Source organism: Lepidochelys kempii, chromosome 25 (assembly GCF_965140265.1).
Source record: "Lepidochelys kempii isolate rLepKem1 chromosome 25, rLepKem1.hap2, whole genome shotgun sequence".
Classification (NCBI taxonomy): domain Eukaryota; kingdom Metazoa; phylum Chordata; order Testudines; family Cheloniidae; genus Lepidochelys; species Lepidochelys kempii.
The window spans coordinates 15,276,664-15,297,769 of record NC_133280.1 but is presented as its reverse complement, the minus strand read 5'-3'; the positions used below and the strand labels follow the sequence as shown (position 1 = coordinate 15,297,769).

General features: G+C 39.1%; 2 protein-coding genes across 5 annotated transcripts in view; both read right to left on the bottom strand.

The window, feature by feature from the left end:
• Nucleotides 1-2,304: 2,304 nt before the first annotated feature.
• LOC140903219 (semaphorin-4E-like) lies at nt 2,305-20,987 on the bottom strand. Of its 3 annotated transcripts, XM_073324164.1 has the most exons (13): nt 20,899-20,987; nt 19,059-19,118; nt 18,361-18,455; nt 17,254-17,353; nt 15,785-15,895; nt 14,112-14,263; nt 13,592-13,767; nt 7,098-7,254; nt 6,486-6,708; nt 5,159-5,274; nt 4,511-4,677; nt 4,269-4,321; nt 2,305-3,237 (listed from the first exon to the last, which is right to left on the bottom strand). In XM_073324164.1, the coding sequence occupies exons 2-13, from the start codon at nt 19,081-19,083 to the stop codon at nt 2,453-2,455; spliced, it is 2,160 nt and encodes a 719-aa protein (XP_073180265.1). In that variant the 5' UTR covers nt 19,084-19,118; nt 20,899-20,987; the 3' UTR covers nt 2,305-2,452. The 3 variants fall into 3 exon arrangements, with proteins under 3 accessions (XP_073180265.1, XP_073180266.1, XP_073180267.1); XM_073324165.1 differs by lacking the exons at nt 18,361-18,455; nt 19,059-19,118; nt 20,899-20,987 and having other exon boundaries at nt 17,274-17,354; XM_073324166.1 differs by lacking the exons at nt 17,254-17,353; nt 18,361-18,455; nt 19,059-19,118; nt 20,899-20,987 and adding an exon at nt 16,038-16,625.
• The window catches only part of SUGP2 (SURP and G-patch domain containing 2), a 28,207-nt gene continuing 25,482 nt past the window's right edge, over nt 18,382-21,106 (bottom strand). The window contains exon 10 of one of the 2 annotated variants that reach the window (XM_073324157.1): nt 18,382-18,459. The gene's annotated coding sequence lies outside the window, so the exon portion shown is untranslated. Of the gene's footprint in view, nt 18,460-20,960; nt 21,045-21,106 lie in introns of those variants that run through there. The other variant, XM_073324160.1, reaches the window with a different exon arrangement.

Below are 21,106 nucleotides of genomic sequence, written 5' to 3'. Positions count from 1 at the left end.
TTTAACCATCATGGCAGCTCCGGCTAGACCTTTACTGAGAAAGGTGAGATGATGCAGCAGGGGCAGCCAATGACCCATCTATTCCAGAGGTCCCAGCATTGACACCGGTGGAGCTAAACAAGTGTTAGAAACGATGGGAACATTTTAAAATTTCTCAAGTGGACACTGGGGCATAGTCAGAAAGGCCACGGCAACAGGTGAAAACAGCCTCTGATGCTTCTCTAACTTGAGCTGGCAGACAAACCTGCAGCTCCAGGACTGCCTCCTCTCCCAGGCCCAGAGCCAAGTTCAATGCTAGGACAGAGATGAATTAGGTCCTTACTCCTTCTGCTCCATTTTCTCTGTCCTTCATACGCACAACCTGGCCACCAATGACAAAGGGACTAAAATAAACCACACTGAAGACTCTGCTGAAAGTAGGACACACAATATCTTTCATATTGACCTGCTAACAGTGGGTTATCTATGGCTCTTCTTAGAAGCTAATTATTTTACATGTTAAAATTAGGGTAATTAGATCAGCAGGAATTGCACTAAAATCAGGTGTTAGTAACCTTATGAGGATGTCCTTTAACAGGACAAATGTCCTTTTAATAGGTCCATTTGTCCCTTCTCCCTCTGAGGGAGGACAGTTATTGTCTCCTGCCCTCCAGAAGAGAAAAGAAATGAGATATTGTGATCCCCCCCCATGTCATTAGTTACACAGCTATTGTCAAGTTTGCACCATTAATCTTCCTACAGCTCTTTGAACAGTGGTTCAGAACACAGACTAGAGCACACAACAGATCATTGCCTAAAGAATATTCTTAATGGCAGTATAATCCCTTTCAAATCACATTCACTGGCCAAGATACACACCTTAGAACTAGCTCTTTGCATTTCGTTGATACAACAGGTGATTGCAGTCAGAGAGGCCTTAGCATTATGGTTTCGCAGCAGCTCTTCAGCCTTTTCATTTTCAGCTGTACATTTTTAATGTAAAATCTTCTTCTCCTCACTCTCCAACCCCATTACTTGATCCTGCTAGAAAGGCTGATGGCTATTCCCACCTTTAGCTCTTTCCATGAAAAGTGCAAATGGTTATTAATTAGCATCTGCAAAACTGCCAAATATAGAGATCTGGGAACATGAGCATTGCTGGGTGTTTAGTATGTTTCAACAGCAGGCCACAATTTGTCTGACATTTGCACATAATGGTATACAAGAGGCCCTTGTTGTAAAACAAACGTTTTTAAGGAATAAAAGATGCATTCAAAAGGAGAGATTGGCACTCTATTTTAGTGTAAAAACACTTTAACCAACAGTGTGAAGAAACCATTAAACAACAACTGATTTGGTCTTCTCTCTATTGGTCATTATACTGCGATCATCCTGGTTTCTGAGCATCTTTTTCAATTATCTTTTTAAAGCAAGTGTGGTGGGGTGGCAGGAAAGTGCTCCTGCCCAGGAGAGTCAGGTTCAAAGCAGGCCTGGAAACTTCTGCTTCTAAGGCTACTTGGGAACTGGAGAAAGCAAACTGTACATGTTTGGGAGAGGAGAGAAGGAAGCAGTGGAATCCACTCATTCTCTGCATGCCTCTGGCACTACACATGGAGAGAGGCAGAACAGCTCTTTGTTTGGGGATTTTAATACTGGAGAACCTAGGCTGCTCTCCAAAGAAGGAGATGGAGACTATTTCAGGCGAATATATAGGGTATTCAAAGATATTTAACAAACAGGGTTATGGTAACCTGGATTTTGGCCATGCTCTGAGGTAATATATTTGCATCAGCTATGCAGTACATGAACTGGGGCATGAGGCTGTTTATGACAGGGAGAGATATCTTGTAAAGAAGGTAATTAAAATACATTAGGAACTTAAGTTAACGTGTGTACAATGCCTTGAAGATTTAAAGACCTAAGAAGAGAGAGACGGAGGCTTTGTGGTCAGTGGTGTGAGCACACGATTAGCTAGGAATTTATAATCTCTAATCCACAGATCTGACACTGATTCCATCTGTGTCCATGAGCATGTCCTTTAATCTCATTCGTACAATGGGGATAATACCTACTTCACAGGGACACTGGAAGACTTAATAAGGTGGTATTTGTAGAGTAAATAGACACCCTCTGAAGGTGAAAAGCACTATTTAAGTGCTAAAGATTATTAACAGTTCCGATGAAGGGAGCTGTAGCTTACGAAAGCTTATGCTCAAATAAATTTGTTAGTCTCTAAGGTGCCACAAATCCTCCTTTTCTTTTTGAAGTTTTAATGTCTATAATGGTGCAGCAACACACAGTGTTACAAAAAAGGAGCTCAATACCAACTTTTAACAAATGTTTATTCTTGCAACACATTAAAAAAATAACAAAAACTGATGTAACTATCTTTTTGAAAAGCAGCAACTGGAAATGAATTTATGTTTAGACTGCTTGGCTCACTAGATTTGGGCTTGTGATTCCTACTAAAACTTTACATTCCACATTCCTCAATAGGAAACATTGTCTCATCCTCAACCAAACAGCTTTGTGAGCTGCAAGTCCCAGATCTCTTTGTGAGACTTGTGTTGTGTTGTACATTAGCGCTGCATTCCTCTTCTGAGGGAGAGCTCACAAGCGGTACTGATTCATTAACAGTGGAGGTGTTCGTTCGCGTGGCTGAACTTTTCCTCACAGCACCCGACCCCTCCGTAGCCAATGTTGGACCTGGCAAACAATCTGCATTTGCTGTTTTTGAGCTTCTTTCTCTGCTCTTCCAAGGCACAGACAGATGGCCTTTGCAAAAGTTCCAAACCAGCAAGGAAGAAAAAAGGAGTGCAAATCCAGCTCCGAAGAGTTTTAAAATAAGCTTCTCTTTTTGGTCTTCCAGGGATTTTTGTTTTGCTGGGTCAGTCAGCAAGGAAGATGATACCAAAGATTTAACCTTCAGAGTTGTGTCTGCATTTGGTTGATTTGTGGTGTAATTCTTAGTAATAATGAAAACGCTGTCCTTTTGGGTATACAGAACGTAGCTAGCCACAGTAACAGGGAATTCTTTCCCATTAGCTCTCTCTACAGAATGGCAGTCATAAAATCCAGCATCAGCCACGGTCACATTAAATATGACTATTCCTCCATCATAAAGCAGGTATTTAGAATCTTCTGCCTGAAGACTGCTCCCATTGAACTTCCACACCATCCTAGCCAGGTTGGACATGGGCGCACATTTAAGATGAACACTGTTGCCAATGATAACGGGACAGTTTCTGACATTATTTCCTGAAATTGTGAAGGGTGGTTTAATTAAAAACAATGAAGCCTTAGTTTAACCTGCCTGGCCAAATATATGTTCAAAGAAACATCACGATTAATTAAGGAACATGACTCAAAGGACCGTGAGTGTTTTAAGGTGCGTTAATAAACTAGAGAAATCGACAGATTTAACTGTCTCCTCCCATCTGCTAAAAGGGCATGATAGCACAGATTGATTCTGGCTGGCCTTATTCCCAGTGATATCTAACAGTCTGAACATGGGCTGGAATTCAGGAACTTGAGTTTAAATTCTCACTTTGCCACAGACTAACACAGTATGTAGCTTTGAGTAAATCTCTTCACCTTTCTGTGCCTCAATTTCTACACCCAATTTGCACACTTGCTATTCTATCATCACAGAGCAGTTGTGAGGATTAGATATTGCTTGGACACGGCTTTGAGGATACAAATGCTTTCGACTTTACCACATTACACTCATGACCTATAATCTGCAATAGCTGACTCTTAGTTTTCAGTGCAGTTGAAGATTAAAGTCCCTAATCCTGCAAACATTTAAAAATTAAAAATGTTTTAAAAATTAATCACAAATTCATATTTTAAAATGTCTCTCTCTGAACCAGCAGGTTTTTTTTAAATAGTTGACTATTTGAGTTGTATTTCTGCAGAGAAATACCAAATGTCAGTCACAGTGACAGAGTTAACAGGACTTCTTATGTTCCACGTGACTTCTGTAGTATGGGAAGAAACATACCAACAGCCTCAAAAGTCATGGCTCACATTTTCTGCTTCTCATGAGATTAGTGGTTTCAGTCTGAACTAGAATATCCTGACCCCAAGTTCAAAACCTTTAAGAACAAGCCAAATCAGCTCAGCATTTTCTTGTCAAAAATCAATATAGTTTTTACCCCTGTTGTATTTTAATTTAGCTAAAATATCAGGCATTTCAATGACCACAGATATATGACCCACATGCTAGAATTATTTTAATTTTGTACTATATTTCAACAATATTTTGTTAAAGATAAATGTTCACTTACCTACTTTAGGACATCTGGAAGCATCACCATTTTTAACACTCTGAATTAAATCCCTGGAGGAAGAGAGAGATGAATAAAAGAAATACACCATGAAGGCATGTAAAAAATGTTCAAACTTTCAGGACATTAGCTATAGAATACATCCTGGTTTTGTTACATTTTACTGACTTGTAGAACTGAATTTAAAAAGCAAAATAAATATAATCTCCGGTATGGACCTCAAGCAATATCTTTGGACTTACTTCAAGGCTCCTGTTTGATTAGCCACGAGAACACACTTCTCAAAAGACTCAGACCATGCACAGTAAGGATCCCTTGCCAAAACACAATCCAAGCAGTGTTTATATCGGCTGCATACTGAAACAGGGAGTTGTACCACTTGGGATGGAGACCCTACATACAGCAGGCCCTAGAAATGCAGTATTGAGCTGTTATTTTATAGTACTGTGAGAGTTTTTAAACTTTATGGCATGCGGACAGCAACTTCTGTGATTTGACAATAAATCAACTATATACTTTGAAATAATAGATTACTAATGAAAGAGCATGTGAATATACACAGTGCTTTGCAGAACAAACGAAAAGACAAGATTCCTGGCCTGAAGAGATTACAGTCTTTATGAAAACTTTGGGAATTAATTTTGACTAAAAGTGATATAAACTGCCAAATGTGTGTTTGAAAGTTTGTTTCAGTTATATTAAAATGCAAAAGAATCTACTTCCACAGACAAAATCTCACATATGCTTTTATTATTAATCAGTGTGATGCTAGAGAAGAGTATGTAGTATACACATAACATTGAAAATCCAGATGTACAGTGTAAAAAGAGGAAGGCCTGAAGCATACCATTACACCAATCCCTTTGCATATGCAGAGACAGAGGATCTACCTTTCTGGAAGACAGTTTGAGAGATTGTACAGGCTCTGGGGATTGAAACAGCTGTATCTCTTCCATAATGAACATTTCCCCGTCACAGTTGAGAGCCTTATGCAAATATCCATTATCTGCATAAAATGAAATGTATTTTTGAAGAGAAACATGTTCAAACATAGCATAACAGCATTTTCACTTCAGTTTTAAAATTCATCAGCCTTTTCTAGAGATTTAGAAAACAAATCTTGAGGACAAGAAATTTCCTAAATGTTCAACAGCAATATTTTCCCCATTCGCTTTCTGGTAAGTAAGTAAGTAAGTAATTTTTTAAGAAACGGAGCAGTTCCTGATTTTGGAAGATTTCCCTACATTGAGGCTCTTCTGATATGGAAGATTTCCAAACAGATCCTCAATGTCCAACAAAACAAACACACACTTTACCTAGGAACTGGGCTGGAAATTCCAAACTGGAAAGTCAGCTTCTGCACCCCAAGCACTTATACAAAAATCTTAACCTTTCCTTCAAGGTATTCATGGCTTTTGGTAATAGCCTTGACCAGAAGTCCCTTCACTCTATGAGAGATTCACCCATGTGCAGAGAGCTAGCAAGTTCTGTGTACCACTTGTGTCCCAGGTAAGGCCCATTTTGCTTGGGAAAGCCTGCATGGGACATTTCCATGACAATTTTTTTGAAAGCCTTGATATATTTTTAAGTGCTACGTTATTCTATATTACAATTGAAAAGTGTTTAAGTAGAAAATAGCTATCATTGCAGACTTCCTGACCAAAACAAAACGAACAGTGAGGTTACAAAGAAAATTATTATTCTGAATAAAGCTAATGATAAGATAGGTTATGAACTATATCTACACAAGCTTTAAAAAGGAAAGAAACAGACAATAAAACACCATTCATTGAACATGACACTAAGGCCTGGTCTACACTCAAAATTTACATTTATCTAACTGCAAACACAATGGCTTCAATTCAGCAAAGCTCCACTCAAATCCCACTGATTCAAGCAGTAAGAGGTTTGCTGAAAGAGGGCCCATAGGATTAAATTTGTCCTCATACAATACACAGTATCTTACACTAGGGAAATAAAGCAGTTCAGCTAGAAACATAACTTGGAGGAAAAAGGAAACTGCAGGTCCATTATATAAAACCCCCTGCCTGGTTGCTGTCTGATACATTACAAAGTGGTAAATTAAGACGAAGGATTTTTGGTGCATTATTAGGAGTTGGTAGATCGTTTTACTTTTTGAAGGCTCAGAAAAAAATTCTAAAACAAATGCCTCCGTAATAAATCTTTCCCCCCACCCTCTAAAATAAAACCACTTACCTGTTCCTATAAACAGGACATCATATGTTTTTTTATCTAGGCCAGTGAGTCTGTCTACTACAATCCTGGTATAATTTGAACCTCTTTTCAGTAGCACTGGCCTATCACCAACTGGATTTACAGCATTATCCATTAAAGGGTGGTCTCTAACAAACTGCAGAATTTTATCAGGCAAATCAAGAGAAGTGTTGTATCCAATACTCCGGGCAAAATTATCAATGCACTAGAAACAATGTACAACAAACATGATTACAACCATTTTTATATTCCACCAATTTACAGACAACTGTTACTGTGTACTAATCTTTTAGCTATTTCTACACAACTTCCACAATGGGAATCCATCATTCACTATGAATGGAATTCACCTGGGTGCTGAAGACCTGTATAAGGATAGTCGCACTACCTAAACCTTGTGGTGGAGTTGAGTAGGAGGAGTGCCTTCTTAGGGGGCCTTCACACACACACAGACCTGACCTGGGATGGGGGAAAGATGTCTCTGTGCTGGCCATAGAACTGCATCTACACTGGCAAAATTTGGACTAGTAATTCTCTAGCAGAAAAGAAAATAAAGAGAACGTTTTCTTTAGAAGAGAGTAAATGAGTATTTACAGCACCGGGACGTGGGAGTGGCACTTCTCCCCTGAACACCATCCATTTAACATGGGAATGTTCCACAGTCACTGGCCCTTTATAGTTTCCTTTGGCAAAGACTTCTTGAACAGTTTTCATACTGAATGCACAAACTGCAGAAATATCCAACCTTCCCCTTGAAGGTGAAAAAGAAGAAAGAGAAAATGTGAGTGAGTTATTTTGCCCTTACAGAAGGGAAGGCTGTAAAAACAACTTGCTTTTCATAGTGCATGTTGCTATTTGCTCTTTAGGGTTAGTGAATATATATCCATAAATAGTGTCAATCACTGTTCTTGTGATTTACTGAGAAAGGCTTAGGAAAAAAAGACACTGTGTAAAGGATTATATTAAAAATATGTATTTTGTTAAAAATCAAGTAATATTCTCCAAATAAATAAAAACAGCCTAGGGGATGTACATCTTAAGACTAGTTCTTTACACTTCAAAGATAAATCAGGTGACAGCAAGCAGACAGGTCTAAGCATCGTGGTTAGTCAGTTTCTCACTTTCTGCTCTCCACTTTTTATATATAATTCTCTCCTTCCCAAACCCCATTATTTCATCCTGTTAGAAAGTACGTCTTTCCCCTTTGCATCCAGTCTTAAGTCTGAAATTAAGTCTGAAAGGTTAAATGGATTACAAGTGAATTGGGGGCTTTGGGTCAGGTTCTTGCCTCAGTAATACTGGTGTAAATCCAGAGAGACTCCAGTTACTTGAGTTACTCTGGATTTACACGGATGTAACTGAAAGCAGAATGTGGCCCCCTCTCTAACCCATGCAGAAGATGCTCATAGCTATACTAACCCTTGAGAAAACAAACTAGGTAAATAGAGAGAGTCTTCAGCATCATGGATTTCAAGTGATAAGTGACTGTTTCCACAATCAGAATATGAAATTTAAGATGAGCCCTTGCAGAATCCCACTTATGCACATTATGGGCCAAAATCTGTGGTGATGTGAATGGTGGTGTAAATTATGCAGTAGGCATAAACTGATACAGTGGCAAAGTAATGCAACTTCCACTGATCTGGATATCAATCTCAGGGTTTTGATGCCTTTACAAACCACCAAAGCTACCTTTTCATGATTATTTTGCCAGTGGTACCCTCTGATATGCATAGTTCTGCTGCTGGTACATTTTGTCTGCGCCCCTTTATTAATTAATTAATTATATTATATTATAGAACACATACACACACAGAGTAAGATCAAATTCATCAGCAGTAAAAGCATAGCTTGGAGTCCTGTTTTTATTTTCAGAAAGTACTAGATTAGACAAGTGGGCTTTGACAGATGCTGCATTTGGAAGAAGGGTACTTCAACTTGCAGTGGTTTCCTCTCATGAGGGTACTGCTTATCCTGAATCTTGGAAGGACAGCTGTTTCATTTGGTAGATGAAACAACAAAGGAAGAAGTCAGGGTTTTGGTCTACCTAAGTGATAAGCAATGTCAATTTAAGTTTAGTTAGTTTTAATTTTTCCACCAGCCTGACGGAGAAAGCATAACTCAAGTGTCTGGATTGGCAAAGCTCTTGGCTGGTCTTCAACTAAAAGCTTTAGCCCAGAGGTTGAAAACACCTAGCTTCAGCAAATGGCAGTGTTAGCTCAGTCAGATCAAACTAAACAAGTCTGTTCCATTTAAATATGTGCAATAAATGATCAATTCTTACTCTGAGTCCCTGACAAATGGCTGCAATCAGGCCATTAACACTAAAGTGAGAGCTCAATTCTGAATTCTGAGATTAATCTGCATTCATTAGAGACAAGTTACCATTGGAGGGAAGGCAGTGAACATATAGACCCTGGAATGGCTACTTCACCAGCTGGAAGCGATAGATATAAACCTAGGATATAAATAACTAGGACTGGCTAAATAGCTACATTATTTGTAAAGGATTACATTATTTGTAATTATTTACTTTAGTATTAGTATTACAGTATTGTCTACTCTAGAAGGCTCAACCAAAATCAGGGTCACACTGTGCTAGTTAACCTAGTGAGGAGGGCTTTAAACTAGGTTCACCGGGGGAAGGAGACCAAAGCCCTGAGGTAAGTGGGAAAGCGGGATACCGGGAGGAAGCACAGGCAGGAATGTCTGTGAGGGGAGGGCTCCTGCCTCATACTGGGAATGAGGGGCGATCAACAGGTTATCTCAAGTGCTTATATACAAATGCACAAAGCCTTGGAAACAAGCAGGGAGAACTGGAGGTCTTGGTGATGTCAAGGAACTATGACGTGATCGGAATAACAGACTTGGTGGGATAACTCGCATGACTGGAGTACTGTCATGGATGGTTATAAACTGTTCAGGAAGGACAGGCAGGGCAGAAAAGGTGGGGGAGTAGCACTGTATGTAAGGGAGCAGTATGACTGCTCAGAGCTCCGGTACGAAACTGCAGAAAAACCTGAGTGTCTCTGGATTAAGTTTAGAAGTGTGTGCAACAAGAGTGATGTAGTGGTGGGAGTCTGCTATAGACCACCGGACCAGGGGGATGAGGTAGATGAGGCTTTCTTCCGGCAGCTCGCGGAAGCTACTAGATCGCATGCCCTGATTCTCATGGGTGACTTTAATTTTCCTGATATCTGCTGGGAGAGCAATACAGCGGTGCATAGACAATCCAGGAAGTTTTTGGAAAGCGTAGGGGACAATTTCCTGGCTCAAGTGCTAGAGGAGCCAACTAGGGGGGGCGCTTTTCTTGACCTGCTGCTCACAAACCGGGTAGAATTAGTGGGGGAAGCAAAAGTGGATGGGAATCTGGGAGGCAGTGACCATGAGTTGGTTGAGTTCAGGATCCTGACGCAGGGAAGAAAGGTAAGCAGCAGGATACGGACCCTGGACTTCAGGAAAGCAGACTTCGACTCCCTCCGGGAACGGATGGCCAGGATCCCCTGGGGGACTAACTTGAAGGGGAAAGGAGTCCAGGACAGCTGGCTGTATTTCAAGGAATCCCTGTTGAGGTTACAGGGACAAACCATCCCGATGAGTCGAAAGAATAGTAAATATGGCAGGCGACCAGCTTGGCTTAATGGTGAAATCCTAGCGGATCTTAAACATAAAAAAGAAGCTTACAAGAAGTGGAAGGTTGGACATATGACCAGGGAAGAGTATAAAAATATTGCTCGGGCATGTAGGAATGATATCAGGAGGGCCAAATCGCACCTGGAGCTGCAGCTAGCCAGAGATGTCAAGAGTAACAAGAAGGGTTTCTTCAGGTATGTTGGCAACAAGAAGAAAGCCAAGGAATGTGTGGGCCCCTTACTGAATGAGGGAGGCAACCTAGTGACAGAGGATGTGGAAAAAGCTAATGTACTCAATGCTTTTTTTGCCTCTGTTTTCACTAACAAGGTCAGCTCCCAGACTGCTGCGCTGGGCATCACAAAATGGGGAAGAGATGGCCAGCCCTCTGTGGAGATAGAGGTGGTTAGGGACTATTTAGAAAAGCTGGACGTGCACAAGTCCATGGGGCCGGACGAGTTGCATCCGAGAGTGCTGAAGGAATTGGCGGCTGTGATTGCAGAGCCATTGGCCATTATCTTTGAAAACTCGTGGCGAACCGGGGAAGTCCCGGATGACTGGAAAAAGGCTAATGTAGTGCCAATCTTTAAAAAAGGGAAGAAGGAGGATCCTGGGAACTACAGGCCAGTCAGCCTCACCTCAGTCCCTGGAAAAATCATGGAGCAGGTCCTCAAAGAATCAATCCTGAAGCACTTGCATGAGAGGAAAGTGATCAGGAACAGCCAGCATGGATTCACCAAGGGAAGGTCATGCCTGACTAATCTAATCGCCTTTTATGATGAGATTACTGGTTCTGTGGATGAAGGGAAAGCAGTGGATGTATTGTTTCTTGACTTTAGCAAAGCTTTTGACACTGTCTCCCACAGTATTCTTGTCAGCAAGTTAAGGAAGTATGGGCTGGATGAATGCACTATAAGGTGGGTAGAAAGCTGGCTAGATTGTCGGGCTCAACGGGTAGTGATCAATGGCTCCATGTCTAGTTGGCAGCCGGTATCAAGTGGAGTGCCCCAAGGGTCGGTCCTGGGGCCGGTTTTATTCAATATCTTCATAAATGATCTGGAGGATGGTGTGGATTGCACTCTCAGCAAATTTGCGGATGATACTAAACTGGGAGGAGTGGTAGATACACTGGAGGGGAGGGATAGGATACAGAAGGACCTAGACAAATTGGAGGATTGGGCCAAAAGGAATCTGATGAGGTTCAATAAGGATAAGTGCAGGGTCCTGCACTTAGGACGGAAGAACCCAATGCACAGCTACAGACTAGGGACCGAATGGCTAGGCAGCAGTTCTGCGGAAAAGGACCTAGGGGTGACAGTGGACGAGAAGCTGGATATGAGTCAGCAGTGTGCCCTTGTTGCCAAGAAGGCCAATGGCATTTTGGGATGTATAAGTAGGGGCATAGCGAGCAGATCGAGGGACGTGATCGTTCCCCTCTATTCGACATTGGTGAGGCCTCATCTGGAGTACTGTGTCCAGTTTTGGGCCCCACACTTCAAGAAGGATGTGGATAAATTGGAGAGAGTCCAGCGAAGGGCAACAAAAATGATTAGGGGACTGGAACACATGAGTTATGAGGAGAGGCTAAGGGAGCTGGGATTGTTTAGCCTGCAGAAGAGAAGAATGAGGGGGGATTTGATAGCTGCTTTCAACTACCTGAAAGGGGGTTCCAAAGAGGATGGCTCTAGACTGTTCTCAATGGTAGCAGATGACAGAACGAGGAGTAATGGTCTCAAGCTGCAGTGGGGGAGGTTTAGATTGGATATTAGGAAAAACTTTTTCACTAAGAGGGTGGTGAAACACTGGAATGCGTTACCTAGGGAGGTGGTAGAATCTCCTTCCTTAGAGGTTTTTAAGGTCAGGCTTGACAAAGCCCTGGCTGGGATGATTTAACTGGGAATTGGTCCTGCTTTGAGCAGGGGGTTGGACTAGATGACCTTCTGGGGTCCCTTCCAACCCTGATATTCTATGATTCTATGTGCTATGCACTGTACAAACACACAGTGAAAGACAACGCCTACCCCAAAGAGTTTACAGTCTATATGAAGGGTTCACAACTAATCCAAATTCACATAAACTTGGTTGTAACAAGAGACAAAAAGTTTAGAAGCTCTACAACAGAGGATGGATTTGAATTCATTGTTGATTCTGGTGATAATAGCAACCTTCAGGTACTTTCATAATCTGTTTATTATTATATTAATTATTATAATATAATTTCCTCATATAATAAAAACAAAAAGAAAGATTATATCTTCAATGAAATCAATTTCCAAATGCAGTTTGACTTGATAGGGGATGGAAATGAAAAACATAAACAAAACAGTTTTATCTTTTATGATGCAAATAACTAAACAATGCACCTCAAAGCGACAGGCAAAAATGTTATTTACCTTTATCGTAACTGGAGTTCTTTGAGATGTGTTGTCCATGTATATTCCACTCTCGGTGTGCACATGCCCCATGTGCTCAAGACCGGAGCCTTTTGGCCACAAGTGTCTGTTGGAGCCATACATGGGGAAGACATAAAGAGTGGAACGGACCCAACTGCCATTCATTTCCATCGCCATAGCAGAATCCAGGTGTTATAGCACTCCCCAATAGCAGGGAAGGAGGGCAGATTGTAGAGTATATATGGGGACACCACATCTTTAAAAACTCCAGTTACTGTAAAGGTAAGTAACTTTTCTATCTTCTCTGAGTGCTTGTCCATATATATTCCACTCTTGGTGACTCTGGAACAGTGACCTGATATGAAGAGGCAGATGCTTGAAGTCTACGTGGACAAAGATTGCAGTACAGCTCTACCAAAAGAAGCATCAGATCTTGATGCTTCCTCCATGTTGGAATTGCTGCCTTTTATGAGAGGCAATACTTAAAATTGAATGACTCAGAATGGGACATTTCCAAGCCACAGTACCAAGAAAATGAGGAAATGAAACAGCAAATAAGGCAGATAAAAACTCCCTAAACTACCCAAAGTTTTCCAACAGGCAACTATATAGACAATTAAGTAAAGATTAGGAAAAAGCGATGCATCAAGACATGGACACTGGGGAGCTCTCTTTCCCCGCCATGGGTAATGAGAAGGAACTGAATGGCGGTTGGCCAGCTCTGACCTTTATGCTCTCACTATGTGAGTATGAAGACAGGCATAGCCCATGCACAACTCCAACAGACACTGCTGGCCAAAAGACACTGACCTGGAGTGCATGGGGGCACTAAGAGTGGAATATATATATAGACAAGCACTCCAAGAAGAACTTTCTTATAGAATGAACCACAATAGAAAAGCTTTGCTTAGGGGCTGAATCTAATGCAGCAGCAATTCATGTACCAGAAAGCTTTTACATTTAGGTTTAGAAAATATCTGAAAACAATTCAGATACACAAACCCAACCTCTGCTTTGAAAAACTACTTCAAAATGTTAGTAATAGATGCATTTCTTGTATCTTACCATTGTTGAGTAAAAATCCCATAAAACATGCTTTCCCGCCAGTCTGCTCTCTTAAGTAAAAAGACATCCTGAACAATATTAAACTGGAAATTTGATTCTGGAACGGAACAGGTAAGTCTGGATTTTAAAAATGATGTCCATCTTTTCTGCAATATGCGTTTTCCACCAAGATCACCCTGTATGAAGGGAAAGTGTCATCACTTTAGAGTTTATAGAGCAGGCTGATTTCACTCACATAAACAGACTTGGTAGCACTGTCACACAAGGGCTTGTTCTGACTTCCTACGCAAATCTGAATTTTCAAAGCCAAAAGATTTGAATGTTATAGGGAGGTTTGAACAGGGGGTTCTGAAGAGTCTGGAAGGAGGATGAAGTAAGTTCAATTTTAGAAGCCTGGCAGTAGAATTTTAATTGGAAAGATGGACAATGCAGATGGAACCATGTTTGCTCATTCTGCCATGAAGCTCTATCTAAACTACTTACATACTTTAAACAAAATTACTATAATACAAATACTAACTTTGCAGACACGAGCAATTCTTGACACCAGGAGTTTGTCATAGAATTCAAATTCAACAGCTGTTTCAGTGAAGAACACATAAATTTTATCATCATCTCCATCTGGATTAGATTCACTTTCCTGCACCATATCCATATAGACAAAGCTGGGCTCTGGAATATATAAATACACATAATGCAACAGTTTTTTTCTAATGTAGAGAACAAAAGGCAATGAAATACCATACATATCAAAAGTTATTTTTTTTAAAAAACTGTAGTAAAATAATGTTTTCTTAGAACAGTGGGAAAGGAAAGGACTGGAAAGAACTTACGAGTTAGTACACAATTTTAAAAATAAAATCTATGAAAGGGTTAAAAAATATGTTTACATAAATGAAAATGGACTACTAATTGCCTCTTCACCATAGTCCTTAATTATAAGATCACTTTTATCTTTAGTCCTCAATTTAGGAGCTTGCTTTTTCTGGACATATCAAAATCAATAAATATTAATTTCAGACAGACAGAAGTACACAGATGCCTAGATAAACCTTTTGCAGGAGATGAAATTTACTACCACCAATGCTAAATGAGAACCTTTTACATTTCATAAAGTAAAGATTTATGGACAAGTTTAATGCTCATCTATCTCCCTTCCAATTTTATGCAGAATAAGGTTTGCATGGAGAGAGGAACCATTTTATGGACAATAAAGGGGCCTAAAGAAGTAAAAAAGCAACACTCCACAAAAGCGATCATGCCTAGAATAGGTTTTGTGTTTACAGACCCTGCAATACAGACATGCAAGATGAAGTGAGTTAAAGATGGGAGTGACAGACTTAATTCTGAAGAAACTATGAAATTCAAAGTCAACATCTGACTTTTTTAGCAATTTATTTGTCTTTAAGTTTAGGACCTGAATAAAAGTTGATATAATAAACTGTAGCAATTCCTACAAAGATGCCTTAAGATCTATGGTGTTTACTAATAACAGGACTAGAGAAATATTGAAATCCATTACTGATGCTTGTCTATTTGCATTTTGTTTGCCTCTCCTATATTAATTAGTGGAGTCTAGCATGCCATGGAAGGTGATTAGAAAAAAGCTGCACCAACCAGTTTTTGCTTGGTACACTGTTCACAGTGTGAAGCACTTGTTACTGTGTATCAGATATAAATTTTATCTGAAATACACACACACAATCTGTTTTGCTAAATCTACTGCTGCCTGTGCTTATCAAAGAGGGTTGTTAGTTACAATACTGACAGAATTGGGATGAGATCCTAAACCAGCCTCTGCTTTATTGTGATACTTATTCAGTAACCAACAAACGTTACAGGTGTTAACATATTAAAAAGTTTCATAATAAAATAAAATTCAACTGAATTTTATACCAGTATTGAGAAAGATGGAAAATAATTATGATCTAACATTTGGCTCCCATGCTTCCAGAGTCATAAACTATGTCACTTTTCAGCAGGCATCTTAAAAATGGCAGCTGCATTTAAAAACAAAGATTTAAATTACATGTCACTGTTTATATATGGCGAGGGGGAGTATCCCACATTAGACTTTCAGAACTCTGCACTGGGAAGAAACATGGGTGCAGTTCTTAATTTTGAGTTAAAAAAAATCAAGCAAAGATGGAATATTTTCCCTGCAGGGGCTAAAATAGGTAAAAAACATCTTACCATTTAGCCAAGATGCTTTAAACTCTGTCCTTAGATTGTTTCTCAAACTGCGAAGTATAATAGGTTCAGTGCCCAAGAAGTTGTTTGAAGTGGCTGAATAAAATGCACTATCTGTGAAGAGTTTAAAGAAATAAAATTACAAAAAATACTTTTTTTTACAATGCAAAGGAATGGTCATAAGTTACATGTATTTATCACATGCAAATGTTTATAGCAAAAGTAACCTGAGGAGCAGGTATAGCTATGATTTTACCTGCTGAAAAGTCTAGGGTGCTGGTCTTGCAAGGTGCTGAACACCCTCAGTTCCTACAGAATTGATTAGGAGTTGAGTCCACGCAGCACCATGCAGAATTAGGTCCGTAAGAGCGTAAGATGTTGGGGCAGAAAGGTATTTTGTTGGCTTTGTAGACATTTGTCTAAAATGAATCAAGGCTCAACTAGCTGGAAGTTACATGTGGCTTGTAACTGAAAATCTCTAAATGTGAAACTTTTATACACCGATATTGTTCAGAGTATCTGTAGGCCCCTAGAGTGGACCTTAAGAAGAGTTAACAGGAAAATGTGAACAACATTGCTGTTTGAGCTCTATATTTATCCTCATCACCATTTAGAATGAATCATAGAGAACTATGTACACCAGACATCAGTCCTGTTAGGCAGCTTGTTTTCTTAAGAAACAGCCAAATATCCCCCAAACCTATCAAGTATAAATCTGTTTTATCATTATTTGAAGGTCACCTCTTTTTAAGCAACTTTATGTCAGTCCCTTGAGCAGTCTCTTAAAAACAGATTTCACTCTGAATTTGTGCATAGGTCCAAAATGGGTTGACATGGAGAGGATGCAACATGAATTTAAAGTTCCAGTAAGATCAAAGGATAAATATATGAATACTTTAAGCACATGGTTTAATAGGCAAAGGACAAAACAGACAATGAATGTTTGAAAGTCAACAATTGCTAGGTGGACTCTCAGAGAAGTGACCCAGACGACCACTCTGGTAATCTCAAATGTTGCTAAGAGACATTGAATTCATTCATTCAAGGGTAGTTTTTGCACAAGGAAGAAAATCTTTTCCATGTGGCTTTCTGAAAGATTGCCCAGTGCCTGTATGACCTTCAAACATCTGAAACCTATAAAATTCAAGAGTAAGCAGCTAGATTCAAGGATATCAGATATGGATGCAAGAGTCATACTAAGAAAATCATTAGCAATTAATCTTTCTGAAAAAGTCCCTATCAATGAGCCAGCAGAGGCCAAAAAGGAGATACATATAGCAATGCACTAAAAACAGCTCCATTTAGTTTTTCATATAATAGTTTAATCTGTGTTCTCTTCCAACTTTTAAACAACAGATCAGAGGTTAACACTTCATGAACATGCACAGACATCCAATTAGGATCATAGTAGTTGACAGTTGTGATTAGCTGTGAAAAATGATTTAGTCTTACACGGAATTCCCAAAACATACCAACTAACAGAGAAGCATACTTCAGAGTAGGTTCAAAAGGACATCTTCCTCTGCTTTCTTCGGCTTTCCCTTGCAGATGAATATCTGTGCTGTTGATGACCTGTTGTAAACAATCATTCTATCAAGCTGAAAGCAAGAATCACATCTGATAAAATAAAATGATTAACAATTTATTTTAAAAGAGAATAATCATGGAGTGAATATGGAAATATGAGTATTTGTACAAATAGAAATGTATCCAGTCTATTTTTTCTGGGCTTCTTTGTTTTTAATTAACTACTATGAAAACTCCTCTTTCAATTAATTGGCCACTGTTGAAACACCCTGCCCAGAGTCGGAGTTTAAATCTGCTGAGATTATGTGGAGGATAAGAAACCAAGTAAATACATTTTGGTTTGGAAAATGTATTTCTTTTTACAATGCATGCTCTTCTACTGGGAGTAACACTGCAAATTCTCTAAAATCTGGTACAAGTACCACCTCAGCGAAGCTCTCAGTCTTTATAAGTTGCCTGCTATGTGAGAAAGTAACTTCAAATATAAAGCTAGGCTCTTATATGTGCATTTGGTGAAAATATAGCATTCATCTGATTTGCAGCCTACTGTCAGCATTTATTAATTATTATTTATATAGCCTGATTGGTGTTCCTGGCACTCAACTGAAATGTAATCCTGTTTTAACTTTTATTTTTAAACAAAATTTGTTCAAAGAAAAACTAGATTAGATGAACAAAGGAAAGAACTAAGAATAGTGAAATATACATACAGTAAGTAAACATGAAAAGCATTCAGAAATACATGCACAGAGATAAGGCAACAAAATAAGAAACGACAATTACTGTTTCCAGAAATAAAACTTTCTAGCAAAAGATGAAAAATACAGAAGTCATAACGCAAGCACTTAATGTTGCTGCTAAATTTGTTTCAGTATGACCAATCATACATTAAAAATAATTAATTTTTTAAATTGAAAATAATTACAATAAAATAATGAATACTAATTTTCCATAGGAACATTACTTGGAAAGGTGCTTAAAGATCTACCATACTATTCAAACAATTATATGCACATGCAGTAAGGGTGTATTTAAGTATATAAAATGCTTACCATGTAATCACAAGCTGGGTAAAATGCATTGGTTCCACAAACATATAAGTTGGTGTCATTTATCTTATGAAGGAGGAGGATGTAGTTTCGGCAATCTACCTGAAACAGAAAAAATAATAGTAAATTTTCATACCAGAGCGGCGAGTGCATGAAGGCTTCCAGGTGCCTTCACAAAAAGCAAACAAGACCTTAAAACACATAGAATGTGTCCAAATACACTGGACTCAAGCTCAACAGATAAATTAAAGAGTAACACAAATTTTAATACTCAATAATTTTCAATATCAGATCTTAAAAGTAGGTTTACAGAAATTTACAGAAATTACTAATCATGTATATAGTTGTGCAAAGCCCAGACCCAGAAAAGCATGTTAAGAACATCCCAATTGATTTCCCACTTGATTTCATTGTCCCAATTGATTTCAGTGTTACTGTCCACATGTAAAAGTGCTTTCCAGGATCAGGGCTTAAATATGCATAGCACTATACAGATAGAGGGTATTGCCAAAGAGACAACAGTCTGAAAATAAATGGAAGACAGAGTGCATGCAGAGTGGGGTGTATGAGAAGAGCAGTCACCGTAAAAGAATAGAAGTTTCAGAACCAGATTCCTATATACTTGCTTATTGTTTTTAAAAAGCTACTCAACAGGGTAACTTATTTAATAAGTAGGTAGTGAAAACAAACACTTTACCTACTTTGTCCTTTCCTCTGCGAACGCATTCCAATTGTCTATCCCTTGTTGCGAACCAGTACTCCTGGAACCCAAAATATATCCCATATTTAGCACACTGTGATTTTTGGTCAAAAATTCTTAATGTAAAATCAAAACCAAAATAAATCTACATTTTGGTTTTGCTTTAAGGAGCAAGTCCAGCTGCCACCTCCATGGAGGTTCCCCTAGCAGTGGGGCTGGTGTGGTGCCACTGAATGAGGAGATGGGGCTAGATTTAGGGGTTACCCCAGGGGTAAGTGCCCTCAGGAGAACACAGACCCCATGTAAGCAGGGGCTTTCTGATTGGGCAAGGAGTTCCTGGATTTGGTCTTTACTGAAGATCTTTGGGTTGTCACATGGGACACAAGATGCTAAAAGCACATTTTATGAATGAATTACATCTAATGACATCATTAGAATATTGTAGCGAATGTCACAAAGCGCAGGCAGTTTCCCCTATAGACTCTGCAACATGCTCAGCCACACCCAAATCCTGTAAATTGCTGTGCTTGAGCAAATGCCTCACTTTCATTGGGGTTTTTCAGAGGCATGTAGAATTCACCCACGTGGAACAGCTTACAAGATGAGGGCCCCAGTTTGTACAGAAACCCCACAGAATATGCAACTTCCTCCTCAAAAGGCATGTCTTTCACATCGTATTAAATATATATGTCTCATAATATCTTGGTGTTCTTTCACGTCTATTCTTGTAAATTATTTACATAAAAAAATGCCATATCACAAAACAGGTTTCATGAGAGAGGAACCTAAAAGAATCATTAAACCCACTTCATTTGAAGTCAGTGAGAGTTGTGGGTACGCAGCATCTTAAAAATTAAACTATTACAGTCTAAAGGCACAAATCAGTATGATACAGAGCTGTACAACAGAAAAAAATAAAACAATGCTATCCAGTAGAGCTAACTCTGAGTGGCTGCAGACTTTATAGATTTGAATGCTTCATGGCACAGTTGTGTCTTCAGTTTCAAAAACAGGAATTACAAAGAGACATGCAGGCAATGACTGATGCATATTACCACCTTGAACAGAGGTATCTATTTGCCTTGGATTTATGAAAATATTTCAACAAAAATAATAATCGTATCATGTCATTTAGGTCATTGTTCCACATGAGGGCATTGGTGGATTGAGAGCCAAGAGATTTTAAGTGGTAGTTACTGTGTTGCTAACAGCACCCCTGAGGTTTTATAACCCATAGCTTTATCACTAACTAAACTGACTTGGGTCCTGATCCTGCAAGGACGAGAGTAAATCAACTGAGGTTCTGATCAATCTCATTTCTGAATCAACTCAGTGATGCTCACCACTTTGCAGCACTGAGAAGCTAAACAAACAAAACGGGCCTTACTTTTATTGTCATTACAACATGGGCTCATATGCATTAAGCACATTGATCCCAATCTGGCAAACTCTTACTCAAGTGAATAATCCTAAGTAGTCCTACTGCTTTCAACTCTCTACTCGCAGAAGGGCCAGTCACAGGAGTAAGGATTTGGCCTTTGGTCTACATTTTCCCAGATCTGAAAGGTCCATTATCATCACCAAGCACTACACTGAATTTGTAACCTCATTAGTACAGTGACCAATATTCCTACCGGAAAAACTTCACAGAGAGTTGTAATTCTCCAGATCATAGGACTGAACATCTATCTCATACTAGCAGTTGCAAGACATTGCTTTGTTGTCTTTAAAGATCTGAAAATTAAATTATTTCAGAAAAAATATAACCTTAAGCGAGACAGGCTTTTTAAAAAGAAGGGATAAATAGTTAAAAAGAAGGGATAAATAGTTGTTCAGCTTACACTGGCTATTTCTCTTGAGATGTCATTCAAGTCAAGTGCAAATATAGCATCTCTGGCTCCGACAAATAAGGTATCAGTTTCTTCACTCACCAAGAGTGTGGAAAAATTGGATAATCCTGGTTTCATAAAAGTTTTTATATTTCCATCTAAAAACATACAAGTTATAAAGTTATTTTAAAAATTATTTGCTACTAAAATACCATTGCCA